Source organism: Colobus angolensis, unplaced genomic scaffold, assembly GCF_000951035.1.
Source record: "Colobus angolensis palliatus isolate OR3802 unplaced genomic scaffold, Cang.pa_1.0 Scaffold23, whole genome shotgun sequence".
Lineage (NCBI taxonomy): Eukaryota > Metazoa > Chordata > Mammalia > Primates > Cercopithecidae > Colobus > Colobus angolensis.
Genome location: NW_012115488.1, coordinates 7,403,967 through 7,424,004, shown reverse-complemented (window position 1 = coordinate 7,424,004; position 20,038 = coordinate 7,403,967). Strand labels below are relative to the sequence as shown.

At 37.8% G+C, this 20,038-nt stretch overlaps 1 protein-coding gene across 4 annotated transcripts in view; it reads left to right on the top strand.

Annotated features, from left to right (window-relative positions):
* Window positions 1–20,038, top strand: part of MEF2C (myocyte enhancer factor 2C) — a 195,427-nt gene that overhangs the window by 136,637 nt on the left and 38,752 nt on the right. For 2 of the 4 annotated variants that reach the window (XM_011944248.1, XM_011944247.1), the window contains exons 4-5: window positions 8,819–8,962; window positions 18,043–18,229. In XM_011944248.1, the coding sequence (XP_011799638.1) occupies window positions 8,819–8,962; window positions 18,043–18,229 (331 nt within the window). Of the gene's footprint in view, window positions 1–8,818; window positions 8,963–9,021; window positions 9,160–18,042; window positions 18,230–20,038 lie in introns of all 4 variants that reach the window. The other 2 variants (XM_011944246.1, XM_011944249.1) reach the window with 2 other exon arrangements.

Genomic DNA, 20,038 nt, shown 5'->3' with positions numbered 1-20,038 from the left:
ACATTGTATACTTTCAAAAAACCTGCTCCCTGTTCTTTATTAATTTACTTCTTTCCTCTCTCAACCTTTTGTTTAATTTATAGTTCTGTCTTGTATTTTCCTTCCTCATTTAAGAAATCACTAACATTGCCCATTCTTCCAACAACCTACAATTTGATTCTTTGCATTCCAGCCTTTCTTTTCTTAACTTGCATTATAAAGATTATTAGGATAGGCTGGACACAGTGGCCCATGCCTGTAATCCCAGCACTTTAGGAGGCTTAGGTGGGTGGATTACATGAGGTCAAGAGTTCAAGACCAGCCTGGACAACATTGTGAGACCCCATCTCTACCAAAAAATACAAAAATTAGCCATGTGTGATGACACACCTGTAATTCCAGCTACTTGGGAGGCTGAGGTGGGAAGATCACTTGAACCCAGGAGGCAGAGGTTGCAGTGAGCTGAGATCACACCAGTGCACTCCAGCCTGGGTGACAGAGCAAGATTCCATCTAACAACAACAACTATAGATATAGATATAGATACAGATATAGATCTATAGAGAGAGGATTGACTGCATATACTATCATGCATTTCAATCGTTATATATTAAATGTTCTCTCTTTAATATTTCGCTTCACATCTTCTGGATTGAGGATCTCAGGGATTGTTTTACAGCTAACGTGTGCCAGACTTCCCCATCTCAGTCCCATTCTAGGCCAGCTCATGGTGCATGCCCTGTCCACGTTCCAAGAGAGGTTTGGCGGAAGAATCCTTATAAACACCAAATCCTTGATCTGTCCTGAGGAAGCCTGAAACATCTGATTGGCCCCAGAATCACCCTGATTTTCCATGAATTCCCTCAGGCAAAGGTTGGCCCAGAATAAGACCAATGTGAAAAGCCCAGGAGAAGAGTGGAGCAGTAGACTAGCATCCAAGAATGGGAGAAAACGATGAACTTTGCCCAAGAATTTGAAAGCATGCTTAATTCACATTTATAGTATCTGACTCACATTCACAAATTTCCCTGTGCTCTTTCCTACAAAGGTTTTGTTTTTCCTTTTCTAACCTTTACCTTCTGCCTGAAATATCACTCCCTTTTTTCTCTTTCCATGCTGAAAATTCTGTGCCCTCTTTCAGCTACCCTTTTGATTACTGAGATTATATGCTTACAACTTTCCGGCATTAAAGATTTCATTGACTGCTCAGTTTTTCTGAGGGTCTCTATTTAGATCAGTACCCCCAAAATTTAAGCCTTCAATAATGTAAAATGTGTGAGCTATAATGTTTCATACATGTACAAATTATGCCTACATTGCACTGCTTTCTAACTTAAAAACTGTACATTTCAAAAAACAGTAAATTTGTGAGTTATTAAGAGGGAATAAAAACACCGAGTTTTAACATAGTGTGAAATGGTAACATGAATGGAAAAAAAAGAAATTCCTGTTGCAAAATACTGTACCGAGACTAATTTTCCTCTCTCTAACATTTGAATATTCTTTTCTGTTCTATTCATCTATTCATTTCAGTTTGTCATGAGTGCCGCAAATATCTAGTACATTCCAACCACTTGCCAGGCCTTGTGCTGAGTTCTGGTGATACAAGATGACAAACTATTCCTAACCTCTAGTAGCTCATGGTAGCAGGAAGAAAAACACATAAACAAATCATCTTTATCAAATGTCCAGAAAAATCATCTTAGCATCCGGAGGACCACAGGCAGCACCTGACATATAGTAGCATTTAGTAAATATGTATCAAGGGGTCTGGATCCTAGTACGGCCTTTGCCTCCAGCCAGCCAGACAGCCTCAGGCAAGTCAAGAAACCTCCACATACATTAACATTGAAGTGAAGTGGAAATGTGTGTTCCATTCATTTAGCTAGCATTTATTGAGCATCTACAGTAGGTCAGCCTGCTCTATGGTGAAACGCCAAAGTGAATAAAGCAAAGTGCTTTGTTAAGGACCTCTCAATCTAGCAGTGGGAGAAAAACAAATAAATAGTCAATAATGTGTGATTAAGACTATAATGGGAAGATGTGCAGAATAAAATGAGTGCATAAATGAAGGAGAAACTGATTCAGCCCTGGTGATCAGAAAGTCTAAAGAGAGGAGACAATGTGTCAGCTGCGCTTTGAAGAAGGAACAGATACTGGTGGGCTCATTCCTGAAGGAGAGCCCAGCTTGAGCAGGGATGCAGAAGGAAAGGCATGCAGCATATGCACCGTTATTCCTCACCCGCTGTGGGCATGAGGAAGGGCCAGATGATGCTTGGTGTTCTCATCCAGACTAGAGTATCAATAATTAGCACGATTTGAATGTTTATGTCAAATAATTTGTGGCCCTTAGAACAGAGTTGGTGGATGTTTCCTTGTGTTCAATACATGAAAAGGCTTTCAGATCTTTAATTAGTGTGTCTTTTATTTCCATTATTTGAAGATGAAAATGATTCAGTGAAAAAAATTTCAGCTCCAGTATTAAGATTATCTTTTGAGGAAGCATATAAAAATAAAAACAATGACAGTCTGCAACTCTATCCATCCCTTCCCCAGTAGAAGTTGATATCTGGCCACAATGAGCATTAATAAATAACCTAGAGGAACACAGTATTGTATGGTTTTATATTTCCATCTTTTTATGAAAATTTTTACAAGTGAATAATTTTTGGTAAAATCTAATTTTTTTGTACTCTGTATTAGAAATGATTTGCTTGCCTAATTAAAGTTTACCTGCTGATTATACTAAATTTAATATATTAATGTATTTCATATATTAATTCATTTCTAGAATAAGAACAGAGAAAAGGGACTATGGTACTACAGGGAGAGATAGTATAGACAATGCTTACAGTTTGTGGGGAAATTTCTTGACATCTAATCTTCCCCCAGCCTAAGGCAAAAACCATACAATATTATAAGTCAGGTCAGAGCTTTTTAGTTTTAAATTTGTATTGGCTGCATTCCTAACACATAAGCGCACAAAACAGTATCTGACACATAGTAGGTTTTCAATAATCATTTGCCAAATAAATGTTAAATGAAGTAAGTCACTGGGCTCAGTCCTCAAACCACCTCTCCGTAGATACTAAAGGGTCAGGAAGCGGCAGCAGCATGAGTACCAGCACACCAATATGGAAACACTTTTAGGAAATATTCTTAGAAACTCCATTTATAGGCAGTATTCATTTCAACTACACTTCCTATTCCTACATGAATTTACTACTTTCTAAAGATTATTCAGCTTGTTAAGAGTAGATACTTATCTTCATAAAGCTGTGAACGACAAGCAAAAAGTGATTTAGGATCAGAGGAAAGGAAACTACCTTTTCTAAGTTGATGCTTTTTTTTCTTGGCTTTTGTGTGAACATGACATTCATGCAACTAATAGTAATAATTCCTGCATGTGTTCTTGACACATTAACCCTCTGAAGTAAAGATCACACTACCTATGCAAGAAAGTGTGATTACTTGAATTTTTAACAAAGGTTAATAGGAGTAACTTGGGGGCTTCTCCAGGTTTCTCTGCCTGTAGAATGGGCAGGCACAGGAAAAGGATGATGATGAAAATATACATTCTCGAGGACTGAGATTTGCAGACATGAAAAGAAATTGAGTAGTTGAAAGCTTTTAGTCTGTGTTACTGGTTCTCTGAAAAATAAAAGCTGAATTTTACATAAATAGCATTAATATAAAAATACAATTTCATATAATTGAAAAAGGTCAATAATTTACTTATTTCTTTATACTAACAGGAGATAATTTTTGAAAGAATAAAAGGAAAAAATTTTGTAAATCACAAAATAGTATTTAGGAAGGGAAAAATCAGTTTTAATCACTGCATAGGAAAAGGATTTTCTGGTTGATAACATAATGCCTAAAACAAGAAATGAGAGCTCCATGTGGCATTCTTTTTCATTTATATTCCTTTCAGTAACGAAATAGAATCTGTTCCCCTAATGAAATTCTATTTCATTAGAATTTTTGAAGCACCTGTCACCTATCATCATCAGTTTGTACGTATTTCAAGTTTTTCTGATGAGCAAATGGAATAATGCAGGGTCCATATGTCCCCATGTCTGGGAGGAAAGATTCCACGTGGTTTTTGGATTACCTGTCTGGACTCTTTCTCCCATTTATTGCTTGGAATATGTCACCTTCTGTCAATCTAATTACTCCTCTAGGAAACGGCTGTTCTCAGCTCACAGTATGACAATCGCTGTCTTGTGAAAATATCCCAGAAGCCTCTGTAGTTGATGGATCTACCTCAACAGTGTCACTCTGACGTGGAAAACTGACTTCAGTATACAGGCTTACTTAAGATTTACTTGAGTTCTCTGAGGAAAGAGTTTCTTTAGATACGTAAGAAGAGAAGCTGGTGGCTTTAGGAGATCTCTTGCCTTATCTTGACATACAGGAATAAATCTTTTCAAAACATAGTCAGCTGAGAGACAGTATATACATCTTGGACTTCTAGCCCCTGTAAAAGAATAACAATTGAAGTACCTGCATTACCTGACCAGTGACACTTGTAAAAGATCAGAGAAGCTTTCAGAGTCCAACAGCAGAGATTTTGATTTTGCTAGAAAAGGGCCCAAAGGAATAATGCTTATTTATCCATTTAGTCAGCCCTTTCGTTCATATCGACTATTCATTACTGTGATGAAGACAGACTTGGCTGAATCTAACAGAAATTCTTTTGTTATCATTAAACAGCTGTAGATTTTTAATATAATAAAGATAAAACTGCTCTTATAGTTCCACATTCACACTATGATATTCAAGTTTGTGCCATCACTTCCATTTTCAGAGCTTTATAATTCCACCATAATCATTTGTTCTTGGCAGAAATGTGTTATACAAGCACTCAGCTGAGGATAATATTTTTGAACATTTTTTCAATGTTCTTTCTGGTTATGTGATTATGGGAATTTGGAACTCAATATTAATTTGCTCTTCAGTTTTGTGTTTGTATATCTCAAAATGCTCTTTTTTAAATAACACAATTTAACTTGAATCATTACTTAGATTCGGGTGATATTCATAGCAAGATAATGCAGTCAGATACAAGAAGAATGTATTGGGAGAAAATGAGCCACATTTTTCATTTTCATCACTGCCATTTCCTTTGTGACTCCATGCCACCTGCCTTGTTTGTTTAATAGTTTATATAATTCTTCAGGTACAAAGTGAGTTGCTGACCTAATTGGTTTTTTTCATTCATAAACTGATGTGTTTTATTGACCAATATACACTCCAAGTCTTGACTAAAATTTGACATCTAAGAAAATCAATATTTTAGCTATATTTTCATACTTGAAATTTTCCCTCAGCCTAATTTTTTTTAATTTCTACTTTTTTATTTTTATTTTTATTTTTTTTGAGATGGAATCTCGCTCTGTTGCCCAGGCGGGAGGCAAGGTCTGCCTCCCAGGTTCAAGTGATTTTCCTGCGTCAGCCTCCCAAGTAGCTGCGATTACAGGCACGCGCTACCAGGCCCGGCTAATTTTTTTTTTTATTTTTGGTAGAGACAGGTTTCACCATGCTGGCCAGGCTGGTCTCGAACTCCTTACCTTGTGATCTGCTTGCCTCGGCCTCTCAAAGTGCTGGGATTACAGGTGAGAGCCACCATGCCCGGCCAATTTCTACTTCATTTATTTCAGTATCCGGTGTACTACTATAGTTACATATGAGTGAGAGAGATCTAGTCTGCACCCATCACTTCACACAGGTGGGAAAACGGGCAAGGGAAAGGCGGGCCCCACACTGTCTCCAGGCAGGAGGCAAATACTCGTTGACTGACCTTGGGCCATCACGTTTGAGACCTGGCATAGGTTTATCTAATCTCTTCATGGAAGACTTGTGGAGATAATGGGTTAATATTTGTGGAGATCTTTCAACAAAGTGTAATTGATGTTTGAATTTTTATAAACCAAACACAATATCTACCCCCTGAAAGCTTTGTGAGAATATTTAGCACACATGTATGTGCCAGATGGATTGTAATGACAGTTGATAGGCCTCTCCTAACCCTTGCGTTCTGTTGTCAGAAATCTGCATATCAAAACAACTATAATTTTTACAATAAGATTTATTGGTTGAAAGATTTGGGTGCACACTGAAAAATCTACTGCCTAGATAAGACTGTAAATTAACGTTATGGAAGGCTTTAAATTAAAGGTTTATATAAGAAGATTCTTGGCAGGGTGCCATGGCTCATGCCTGTAATCCCAGCATTTTGGGAAGCTGAGGCAAGAGCATCACTTGAGTCCAGGAGTTCAAGAGCAGCCTGGACAACATAATGAAACCCTGATTCTACAAAAATAATTTTTAACCAGGGGTGGTGGCACACACCTGTAGTCCCAACTTCCCAGGAGGCTGAGGTGGAAGGATTGCCTGAGCCTAAGACACGGAGACTGCAGTGAGCTATGACCGCGCCACACTGCATTCCAGCCTGGGCAACAGAGAGAGACTTTGTCTCTAAAAAAAAAAAAAAGAGAGAGACAGAAGGAAAGAATATTTTTAACATGTCTTGTAGAAATATAGATAGATAACTTTTGAAAAATATCAGATAATATTTTCTTGATCTTACCTATTTTTCTCTATACAAATGAATTCTAATGAAAAATACATGGAATATAATGCAAAACACTCAGAAAGTATTCTTAAAAGCTCAAAGATATGCGGAGATCAAAGCAGAAACACATCATAATACAACAGTTATCAGCCAGAAGAATGTTCTTGTAGTTGAGATAATAAGAAAAGAGTATGAAGCACAAGAAGTTAAGTTAGTAAATAAAATTATTATTCCAATGTATTGTGATGTTCTTTATCGTATTGTGGTAGAAAGTCTCTAAAAGTACTTACTATGAATGAAAAATGATGCCTGTAAATCAACGATAAGGGGACAGGTGGCCCCACCAATTATAAATTCCCCAAGATTGTAAATGTATATTTTATCATACTGTGTCAAAATATTCATTTTAATATTCAAACATTTTACCACATAATAAGCTGTAACCATATGTTTATTTGTTATATTATACCACTATAACATTAATAAATATTTACAGAGCCACTGTGTATCCTAGATATATTAGAAATGATAGCTTTCTTGATTTTTGATTTTAAGTGAAAATATTCAGTGCCTCAGAAACTAATTTTAAATAATGTTACATTTGTTACACATTGGTAAGAGCCAAGGAGTTTAGATTTTTAAGACTGCCACCCCCCTTTTTAACTCATGTTGTTTTATTTATTTTCCCCAATTGCATGAATTAAAGATGGGGTGTTATCTCAGCTTTGAATTCCTTAGCTTGATGTCGCAGCTTTTGCTTTATTTGTGTGTGAATTCTGTCTTTAATAAAGATGAGCTCTGCTGAACTTTCCATTAATGAGAAACACTTAGGTATGCATCTCTTTATAACGGATCTTGGTGGTACCAGGAAAATTCAGAGATGTTGCTAGTCTATTAATAATTAACATGGCAAGCTGTATGATTAATCAGAAGTTTTATGATCTCTAAAAACATAACATTATCTCTGTAAATCGAATTGTATACAATTACGTTGACAACCATTAGTTAAAAAAAAAAAAAAAAGCAGGCCAGGGTGTGGTGGCTCAGCCTATAATGGCAGCACTTTGGGAGGCTGAGGCAGGCGCATCACATGAAGCAAGGAGTTTGAGACCAACCTGGCCAGCATGGAGAAGCCCGGTGTCTACTAAATATACCAAAATTAGCTGGGCATGATGATGTACCCAGCCACTCGGGAGGCTGAGGCAGGAGAATCACTTGAACCCAGAAGGCAGAGGTTGTAGTGAGCCAAGATCGCTCCACTGCACTCCAGCCTAGGCAACAGGGCAAGATTCTGTCTCAAATTTAAAAAAACAAGTAAAACTCAGGAGTCCTAACTCATACTTTTTCTGTTACAATGTTACATTAGTATTTATTCTATGAGGGCTCAGACTAGACCAGACCCACATCCAGGAAACAGGAGGTTCAAGATGAGGCACTGACATTTTACTTTCATGTGTCAGTCTCAGGGCGATTCCTACTCAGCTGAAAAACTAGGAGGAACCCTGGCTAGTTTGGTAGTTACTGGCTTGGTTACCTGTTTTCAGTGTCCTTCGTCTTCCTTACTCAGCTCAGCTGTTTTCACTTTTCTTTCCACCTGTGTTTAGGAAGAGACTTTCTCAGTATTATAAATTTTGATAAGATTTTCACATATATGGAACCCTAACAAACAAAAGTAGTTCTCCACATAAGCACAGTGTCTGAGCATTCTTCACCTATACTTGGTGGAGATATTAGCTATGTTCTCTTCTACCCTTTAGCTGTCAAGTACATCAGAAGTGGTGGCTGTGGGCGCAGGACACGACTAATGCAAACCATTAGTTTAAATTCACACTTGGATCTGCTTCCAACATTTCTGCTTTTGTCATCATCACAGGTTCAGAAATCATTGAGTAACGTCCTGATTTCTAATTTTTCTGTGGGAAGAGAGTGTTGCAATTTGCCACTTTAATTGTATTCTGCTGTAATTGTCTTTCACTAGATATTTGAAGCACATATGAATTCTGCATCATGAAACTTGAGTCCTTATACCCTCTGTTCATTGACTGAATTTAGTTGCAAGAGGAATCTTTCGCTTTTATTTTTTTAAACTGCTGATGAGCACTCAATTGAAATGACTCTGTTTTCATCTGTGGTTTCTCTTCCCTAATAGAATAAAGCATATGTAATAACCTGAAATACTGGACAGCTTGAACTTCTTTAATGCCCCTGAATGTCTCTTACAGCCTTTGTCTAGGTTTGAACTTTCTGAATTATGTATTTCAGACGTTGAGAAAGAAGGGCCTTAATGGCTGTGACAGCCCAGACCCCGATGCGGACGATTCAGTAGGTCACAGCCCTGAGTCTGAGGACAAGTACAGGAAAATTAACGAAGATATTGATCTAATGATCAGCAGGCAAAGATTGTGTGTAAGTACTCGGAACACCCTTCATTTTTTTTACTCTTGATATTTCTCTGAACCTGGCAGGCATTGAACAAGAAAGAAAACAAAGGCTGTGAAAGCCCCGATCCCGACTCCTCTTATGCACTCACCCCACGCACTGAAGAAAAATACAAAAAAATTAATGAAGAATTTGATAATATGATCAAGAGTCATAAAATTCCTGTAAGTACCAAAGGTAGATGGCTGGTCTGCTGATAACTGCTGCAGTAACATACCTTAACCCTCTCAGTGATGGCTTTCTCTAAGACTCTTCAGAAAGTCAAACAGATAAATAGCCATCTCATCCCACGGGCAGCTCATTTAGAAAGCAAACCCTAAAAGATGCTGAGATTATGTAATCTAACGGAGTTGCCATCGAAAAGTTCATTCTGAGGTAGAACAGTTCACAGCAGGAAGAGAAAGATTTATGAGACACACCCTGAATTTACACAATCTTTTAAACACACAGTCCATGCAAATCACAATACACGAGTAAAACACTGGAACCTCCTCCCAAGCAAGTTTGAGAATTGCCATAAAATATGTAAGATTATACATTGTTTGCTGAGAGCTGATACACAAGTGGGTCAGCAATTCTTTAATGTAAACTGACAATCATCACCTAAATAAAAGGTGATTTCTGAATAAAACTTCAGCCCCTCTCCCTATACATAAAATTCAGCAACAGCACTGAAGGGTTAAAGCTAATGCTCGCTGCAGGGAACAGACTGCATGAAACCTAATGGTAAGATTTCAACATGTTTGTGTGCTGGGGTGATTTTAAAGCTTTATCAGAATATTATCCGCTTTGCCATCAACATTTTCCATGCTTTAACATTTGGCTAATTTTTGTTTTAACCAAATGAAAAAAATTCTAACAGTCAATCATATGCCTTGCCAGATATTTAAGAGAAATAACTGCATGTATTATTTTTTGGTCCACATATATAGGAGGAAAGTGCATACTTTTTGTTAGATTCTGTCATCAATCAAATAATGTTAATTTTGTGGCATAAAGGGGTGAAACCCAAGGCTCACATGCCTTCTGAATAACTAATGTTAGTGTCTGAACCCTAATTATATACAAGCTCCTCAGTAGGTAATCAGTTCCTTTCGAAAAAAGTTCATTTTTTGTAAGTTAGCAAATCAGCCTAAACCTGAAAATTGAGAGAGACTGAAGTGAAAATATGTTTTGGTGATTACAAGTGCAGGTATGTGGGGACAAAGCTCGAGGCCAAATTCACAACTTCACTCACAAGATAAATTGATATTTTACCATAGTAGCTGCACACTCAAACCTGTATTGAATTAAATTGAACACTTTAAAACTTATTTACAAAATGTGTGCATATTAAAATTTCTGTCCTCATAAATACCTATCTGCTTCTTTTGTTAAATGAAATAATGTCAGCAGTAGAACTTTTGTTGAATCCGAATTTTTAATACACTGTGTCATGAAGGAAAGCTAAGTGCTGTAAATTCTTAAAGATTTCATAAAACTGAGTATTATATGCACACATTCATAGTGGGCACCTTGTGAAATGGAGTATTTAGTATTATATGCAGCTATGCATACTTGTTATGTCCAGAATTATTAAATGATAAAATATTCATTGGGATTTTATTTTGCCCAGAAGGAAAAGAGAAGCGGCTCCTTTGGGCCAATTTATTTATTTATTTATTTATTTATTTATTTAGAGACGGAATTTCACTCTTGTTGCCCAGGCTGGAGTGCAATGGTGCAATCTCCGCTCACTGCAACCTCTACTGGCCTCAGCCTCCCGAGTAGCTAGGATTATAAGCATGTGCCACCACGCCCAGCTAATTTTGTATTTTTAGTAGAGACAGGGTTTCTCCATGTTGTTCAGGCTGGTCTCGAATTCCTGACCTTAGGTGATCCACCCGCCTGGACCTCCCAAAGTGTTGGGATTACAGGCGTGAGCCACTGCGCCACGCCATTTGGGCCAATTTTTAGTTCTTATGGTCTGAGTTTCTCTTGCTATATATATAATACATTGGTGTGGAGCAGCTGTGCAGTATGGTTTGTGAGTGTAGGATGTTAAGGCAGAGTGCCTTAGGTGTGTCAGACAGTAAGAATCCCCTGCACAGTTGAAATAAAGACAGATATATGCAGTACTGCTGATCACTCAATGGAGGTGATCATTTAGGTGGAGTTTTAACCCCTAAAGTCCTGGGGGAATGCACATTGGATCATCATTTTTCTCATACTTTAGGGAGAGAGACATGTGATACACACCTGCATTCCCTCACAGGATTTCAGCCTGTTATGTAAAGAGTTCAAAATCAAGATACGTGATATCTTAAGGGGTGCAGCGGTGTGTGGCAGGGGCTGAAAAACCACATCAGAGTTTATGGGCAGAGCTGTGAGAAGGAGCCACCCAGCTCTGAGCTATGCCACAGAGTCTCCATCTCTTTAGTAAGTGCTTCAGTCTTCACGATGAAAAGCCCAGTTTTTGCACATTGCTCTGAGTTGCTGGAAGTCAATTTTGTTGAAAGTTTCCACAGCTGCTAAAACATTTACAGCAGGGCAAGGACACTCTGCCCTTTGTATGTAGAGAGTGTCTCCACCTCTTTAAAAACATTACAAGACTGTTTTTCTATTTCGAAGACCCGGTTTGAAGAGTTTCCCTTTTAAAACAGAAAATTTAATATTGTAGTCACCTGTTGGTATACTATAATTTATGCCCATATTCCTCAATTACATGAAATAATTCATGGGTGATTTGGAACTGTGTTGACCAGCATTTCCTCATGCTGGGTTTGCCATGGTTCATGCTGGGCTTCACAGCAAGAGAAAACACCTCCGTCTGAGGAACCAGCAGAAGTTAGGAAAGGGGCTGAACGAATGAGAGGCGGGTGCAAGTTGGTTGAGAGTAAAAGGGAAGGGAGTAAGTAGAAAGAAACAGTATATATTTTCTTCAAAATAATGTGCTATGAAGAGAGAGAAATAATGCTGTATGTAGGATCAAGGGAGAAGTTAAAATGAAAGCACTTGAGATGATTTACATACACAGGAGAAGTGCTTCGAGGAACGGAAAGATTGAACATACAGGTACAATGGAGATAAAATGACCAAGCTTCTCAAGGAAGGGAAGGAGGATGGGACCTAAACAAGACGGTGTTACAGATGGAGCCAGGTGTAGCTAAGGTGGTAGCTGGGTAGAATGATGCTGAGTAGGTGACCATATAATGACCTCTATTTTATTTTTATTTAGTTTTATTTTATTTTCTGAGACGGGGTCTCACCCTGTGCCTCAGGATGGAGTGCAGTGGCGTGATCCTGGCTCCCCTCAACCTCTGCCTCCCAATTTCAAGTGATTCTCCTGCTTTAGCCTCCCAAGTAGCTGGGACTACAGGTGCCTGCCACCAGGCCTGGCTACTTTTTGTATTTTTAGTAGAGATGGGGTTTCACCATGTTGGCCAGGCTGTTCTGGAACTCCTGACCTCAAGTGATCCACCCGCCTTGGCCTCCCAAAGTGCTGGGATTACAGATGTGAGTCACCACGCCTGGCTATTTTCTTTTTTAAAATATATTTAGTTTAGCTTCTATAGTTAATTAGGGAAGGGGGAAGCAGGTGCTTGAAAAAGGACTGAGAAGTTAGACATCATGAGGAGTAGGGGATGGAGAGGGAATGAACAAGTCCATGATAGACTTGTCAGGCAGCCTTAAAGGAATTTAGATAACAAGCAATTGGTCCTCACAAGTCATCAGAGTTGTATGATTTTTTTTTTTTTTTTTCCTCTACTAGGGCCCAGCAGCTGGTAATGGTTAATCAAAATTTAAAGGTGTCATTAGTGGCAAAAAAAAAAGGGTGGGGGGAAGATTCATTTCCATCATTCGCATTAAATAAAAGAGGGCCCATTAACTAAAAATATTTTACTTAAACTATTTTATTTGACTTTTTTATTGGACTTTTCCTTGTGGTAAGTTTGGGAAAATACTGGGTTTTGGAGAAGAGTTCAGATACTTTTCCAATTATGACTCACTACAGTAACCATGATCACTTTGTTCAGGGATAAAAACTAAAAGTTTTTTAGCTGTCATGTCTGTGCCCTTCAAAGCTGGGACCGGCTTCATGGGCCCTCGACTTGGCCCTGTTCTCATAGGGCTGCACTTGGTTAAATACTATGCTGTCATTGTCTTGAAGTTCTTTATACTTTTTTTCAAAGGGCCCCCACATTTTTATTTTACACTGGGTCCTGCAAATTACATAGCCAGTTCTGCTGACAGCATTTTATTTAATCACCCCAAATTCTCTCTTTCTTCCTATCTTGAGTGTTTGTAAAAGTTGGAGTCTGGCCCTGAAGTCTTTGCAAGTTTGGTGTTTTTAACTACTTCTTGGCTTTCATTTTTTAGACAAAAAAAAAAAAAAAATGTTTAAATGTAGATGCTTTCAAGTTTCCTAATTTTGAAAAGTCAAAGAGAAAAAGAATAATGCCAATTTCTTGGAAATATTTATATGTGATTATAGCATTTGCTTTCCCTAAAATGTTTAGAGCTGCTTTGTCTCTTCATGGATACAACCATTTCATGCCTTAGATAAGGAAATCAAGGTCAAGGGAGATTAAATGACCTGCCTGGTTAAATGGCAATTTATTACATAACCTGGACTGTAACTGAGATTTCTGATAGAAAGGCTAGTGTTCATTCTGATTCTCTAAAATATCTTCTCAGTGTGCTCATTTTTAAGTTTATAATTTGCTTTCAAAATTATAGATAGTTCCTTTAACTCAGAAACAGAAAATCAAATACCATATCTTCTCACTTAGAAGTGGGAGTTAACAATGGGTACACATGAACATAAAGATGGAAATAATGAGACACTGGGGACTCCAAAATGGGGGAAGGTAGCAGGGCGGGGTGAAGTGTGAAAAATTAGCTCTTAGGTACAGTGTTCACTATTTGGGTAATGGGTACACTAGAAATCCAGTCCCCACCAGTATGCAATATATCCATGTAACAAACATGCACATGTATCTAAAATTAAATTCAGTTTTAAAAAAATTATCATAGGTAGTTCTTGATACAGATAAGGAAACAAAGCAAAAGATAAATAGAAAACAAATGATCTTGGTATATTTTATGAATTTTGAAATTATGAAGTATACTCTGATACCATAATTATATTTGACTGCTTAGCCAATCACAAAGTAGTTTTATAATAATCATTATCATCCAATTGTTTCTGATCCAGAATTCTAGAAACTGAAGAATTAATTCTTGGGGATAATAGTCAGAGAAAGGAAGGAGTAGAATGACTTTCACTGACCTGGTTGTTAGGATGGTCCTGAACTCATTACATAATTATTAATAATCCTCTTTATTTCACCCCAGGGGTGAAGGGGATATGGGCTTTACTCTCTAATGAGACACAACCAACATTCTAGAGCACATTCAGGGAAGATATAGTTTTATAGCAGATCCTCAGATACCTAGTAACAGTTAAACATTTATAAGTAGTAACAGTGAATTCAAATTAAAACATTTGTAGCCCAGAGATGGCTTTAAAATACCAACTCTAAGTTAATATGGAAGAGAGGAGTCTTTAAGATTTCTTTTTTTCCTAAAACCTCAGACACTCCAGTGTAGATACTCACCCACATTTCATGAGAACCCATTTGGTTTATTATTTATGCAGTCCATAGATAATGAGCTTCTAATATCTAGCCCTTATTCACTTAACAGAACGATTTCTGCTACAGCATTTTATTTCTATCCAAAAACTTATACTGTGTTGCATAGTGTTTTGGTAGCAAAAGCAACAGACTCAGTCACTAGATAGATGACCTTGGGCCACTTACTTAATCTTACCAATTTGAAAAGGGAAGAATTATATCTATAGTCAAGGGATGTTTAAAGGGTTATATCATATCATGTATATCAATTATACAGCACAGTGCCTGCTCAATAAATAATATACAGTAAATAGAAGCTTTACTTTTGTGTTAGTACAGTGTCTTCCTAAAACTTCTCCTTTGAAGAAAAATATTAAGTTCCTGTAATAAGAGGTAGAGTAGGCTCTGCATTGCCTCATAGCAAAAGGGCACTATTTAACCAACATCATAAATGATTTTAAAACCAAGGGGAAAGAAGAGGAGGAAAAAGAGATCAGGATATGGGCAAGTGGCAGGACAAATTACAGGATTAAATAGGGTGGTCAGAGTGGGCTTCCAAGAGAAGGCCAGATTTTGAGCAGGGACTTGAAGGAGGTGATGCAGTTCATCATGGAAATGAAGCAGGGAGGCAGAAGGTGTTAGGTGATGAGATAACAGAGGTTGGCGAAAGCTAGAATTCCTGTGGACCCCGGAAGAAAAAACTCTCATCTTGAGTTTTTATTCTAAGGTAAGAGCCCTCACGGGGTTTTGAGCAGAGGAGTGTTGGCATGACTTAAGCTTTTAAAGGGCCAATCTGATTTCTGGGTTGCAAATACAAAGGATGGCAAGGACCGGAGCAGGTAAATCTGTTAGGACATGACTGCAGTTATCTAGGCAAGAGATGGCACTGCCTGAGCCAGGGTAGTAGCCACACCCTCCAGTCATTGTGATACCCAAAGATAGTCCAACAGATTTCCAAAATGCTCCCTAAGGAGACAGTCCCACCCTTGTAGAGTACCAGTGTTCTAGATCTAGAGTTTCTCTTATGGCCCAAGGTTGCGCAGGAAACAGATGGCAAACACTAAAGGGTAATTGAAGAGTTTGTTAAAAGGACTGTTTACAGATGGGTAGAATTAAGGGAAACCTGAGAGAATAATGAAGTACATTAGGGCTTGCAACCTAGAAGCTGTTCCCATCTCTAGGCCTAAAGAAGTAAGTGGAGGGGAACAGTACTAGATCACAGCAAGATCTATGTGTATAGAGCAACTCAAAAAGAGACGGAGTCTTCGCTAGAGAAACGCAGCCTCAGCCAGTCTGTGGCCCAGCAAGGATGACGCCACTATAAAAAAAATACCCTGACCTTGCTCCCTCCTGCTCTCTGTGCTGTTGCTGGTGCCTCCTCCACTGATCAGTGGGAAGCCGGAGGGCAGGAGGGCCTGGGTGATGCAGTCTGGAGGGTCAGCTCCTGGGCACACAGCAGAGTGAAGGGGCTAGAGAGTGGGTCTGGATGGAGCAAGTGGAGAATATACCTAGTAGAATCGCTTTACTTTGTTTTCTTGGGTATGCTAGAGCAATCCTTATTTGGCCTTTTAATGAAGAAATACAATATGTTATCCATGCTGTAGACTTTGGCTTTACAGCATATGCTAATTTTTTGTTGTTAAAAGGGGGCTGGAAATGTAAGGCTAAGTTCATTATTTGATGTCTTATCAAACATTTATTTTCCATTATGTCAATTTTTATCCAAAAATTATTTCCCCTGTTTACATATTACTGATATCACTTGAACATTTTTATTTCCCTCTAAAACAATGACAGATTGGGCCAGGTGTGGTAGCTCACACCTGTAATCCCAGTACTTTGGGAGGCTGAGGTGGGCGGATCGCCTGAGCTCAGGAGTTCAAGAACAGCCTAGGCAACACGGCGAAATCCCATCTCTACTAAAAATACAAGAAAAATAGCTGGACGTGGTGGCACGTGCCAACCACTATTTGGGAGGCAGAGGCAGGAGAATCACTTGAACCCGATAGGCAGTGGTTGCAGTGAACAGAGATGGCACCACTGCACTCCAACCTGAGGAACAGAGTGAGACTCTGTCTAAAAATAATAATAATAATAGTAAATATAAAATAAAAACGAAAAATCAAAGATGTATGGAAGAAAAGAGTTTTGAATGTAAAGCATTTGCTGTTGTCAATACTGACATGTCCAGAACATGGAAGAAAAGAAAAATGGGAAATAAATAATAAGGGAGCATAAACATAAACAAAGAAAAATATTATGATCATCACCAAGATAAACAGAGAAATATTACACAGCAAGATGTACGATGCAGGCCAGCCGACCAAACAGTAACAGAAAGTGGATGTTAGCACTAAGGGAAAACAATAGTAAAAACAAAATAGGACCAAAAAAACCAACCAAGTGAGCCTTATGCACATATGCATTTAAATTTGCACAATAACTTATTGAGAACCCCCAAGGGAATGCCTTAATGCCATCTATAAATCTTATTCCATATATATGTCCATTTTATATTAAGAATGCCATATGCTTTGATACCATATGAGTTCTCCGGCATTATATTCAAAGAGTGTTTTTACTTGTAATGCTTAAAAAAAATAGCTACAATTATGTTTCTGTGTTCATCTAGTTAGTACAGCAGAAACATAAACACGATTTTGCTTAACTTGACAAAATAATTACTCAAAAATCAATCATTGAAACCTGGATTAATCTAATTAGACATCCACACAGCTTCAGTTCACTAAATATTTGGCAACTTTCACAATTGAGACACAGGTCTTGCCATTTGTCCGTGGCGGTACATACCAAAATATGAAGCAGAGCATTTTCTAAACTATCACTTTAAAATGTGAATTATTGAATGATACATGCTCTGTTGAATCCTATATGTTAAAATGCCTATTCTCTTTAGAGTTACTTTTAAAAGACAGACTTTAAAGCATAATAATTAAGGTATATGTGCTATGCACATGCTTGGAGATGATTTTCTATCATTAAACTTCTACATAAATATGCTTCAGTAAGCAGTTAAAGGCTTTGGTTTGCATTTTAATCCTTTTTCTCCGTGAAGTCATCACAATCAGACACCTTTGATCTTGCAGTCATTTCTGGCACCAGATTCAGATATCACAAATGAACAATTACTACTTAATAGAATGGAATCCAAAGACAATGGAGTCTAATGAAATGGGGCTGTGTTTTAACAAAAGTGAAACGTTTTTTAATGGTTGCAAAGGAAGAGTTCTAAGCACTTTTAAGAAATCAATTTATGATCTGAATGTCTTGAGAGCTCTTAATGGTCTTCTAGACACCAAGTAGTTTGGAATGTAGAATTTTTCTTGGAAACATAAGGGCTGTCTGTCCTGAAGAGCTTCTGTTTTTAATTCTTTTCTTTTACCTATGTTTTGTTTTCTGTTCCTGCAGGCTGTTCCACCTCCTAACTTCGAGATGCCAGTCTCCATCCCAGTGTCCAGCCACAACAGTTTGGTGTACAGCAACCCTGTCAGCTCACTGGGAAACCCCAACCTTTTGCCACTGGCTCACCCTTCTCTGCAGAGGAATAGTATGTCTCCTGGTGTAACACATCGACCTCCAAGTGCAGGTAACACAGGTATGTCCTCATAAGGATGTAATGCTAATGGATCATTGGAAGGGGCCACTTTTGGCAAAGCCAACACTGCTTTATCTACCAGATGTTTTCTGGTTTTCCATTTACTCTCTTTCATGGCTTACCATCCACCCCAGGGCTAGGTCTCCTGCATGATAGAGCCTAAACTCTTTAGTATGTCTTTGGAAATCTTTCATAATCTGCCATTCATCTTTTTCATTCTGCCACTTATCTCCTCCCGTGGCTATATTTTAACCACATATTCAAAAACAGGATGTCAGATGTCAGATATCCTTTCTCCACACTTTTACTTCTGCTCATCCCCCATGCCTAAAATGCCATTTTCCCTCTTCCTCCTGGCAAGCTACCACTTCTTCTGTGAAATCTTCCCCTGTGTTCTCTGATAGTATTTATCCCATTTAGTTATTTATTATTTAGGTCATTTTTTGTTTATTTATATGGTAACTTATCCCACAAAGGACTTAGGCAGAAAGAAAATATAAGATAGCATCATTTGTAAGACATGTGAAATAAAAACAAAGCTGAGTCAGAAGTGAAGTTAATTAAACATATGCCCCAAATTTGTCTCTGCACTTTTACTTGCTGTTGTTCGATTCGTAGTGTCCAAGGGAAAAATAAATTATTGCTCAGAAAAAGTTCATCCATTCTTAGTACTTAGAACAATCAAAATACATTATGATGAATTGTATTGAATATGTGTCTGTTTTGATACTGGTTTTAAAGAACATTAAAGGGAAGAATGTTCTCTTGATTTGCTAGATTCATAATAGGAACCAAGTCAATGAATACTGAATATAACAAAACTATTCCTTTATTTTTCCAGAAGCAGCATCAGAAATAATTGTATTTCTAAGTCACATACAGCAAACCATTATATATTTGCATTTCATATTTTTAAAAGTACTCCATGGGAAATTTTTAATATATCTTACATACACATAGCTGTATGAAAGTAGTTTATTCATGGAGGAATTTTCCTCAGATATGTAAGAATACTTACATATCTGCCTTACAGTTAGAACCAAACATGTGTTACTATTTTTGTTACAGAAGCTTTGTATAGAAAATACAATTAAATTCATCCAAATAAAAAATTTTAATAAATCTTGAGTCGGGAAATGTGTTCAAAGGACTTCATTGGGCTATTCTCTTGACTTTTGAATATATTTGAATGTTTTCATATGAATTTTCAGTAACCACATGTATTCCCTTCAGATCATACTCAAATGCAGTTCACTTTTCTATTTCATAAACTCATGCTTATTTTTTTAATTTGATACTTTATTTCCAAAATATTATCTGATTGGAAATAATAAACATTTTCTTAAACTGTAACAAAGGCCAGATGCAATGGATCACTCCTGTAATCTCAACACTTTAGGAGGCTGAGGTGGGAGGATTGCTGGAGCCCAGGAATTCAAGACCAGCCTGGTCAACATAGAGAGACCCCATCTCTACAAACTTTTTTTAAAAATTAGCTGGGCATGCTGGCTTCTGTCTATGGTCCCGGCTACTCAAGAGGCTGCGGTGGGAGGACCACTTGAGCCTGGGAGGTTGAGGCTGAAGTGAGCCATAATCCTTCCACTGCACTCCAGCCTGGGCAACAGAGCAAGCTCTGTCACAAAAAAAAAAACAAAACAAACAAACAAACAAGAAAAAACTTTCCATGCCCATGCAGAGAAAAGCAAATATATTTGCCCTCAAATTCTACTCAGAATGTTGCAGCTGCAGGAAAAAAAAAAAAACCTCATTAATTTCATAATTATTTTCTTCCCTTCCTTTGTTTCTATG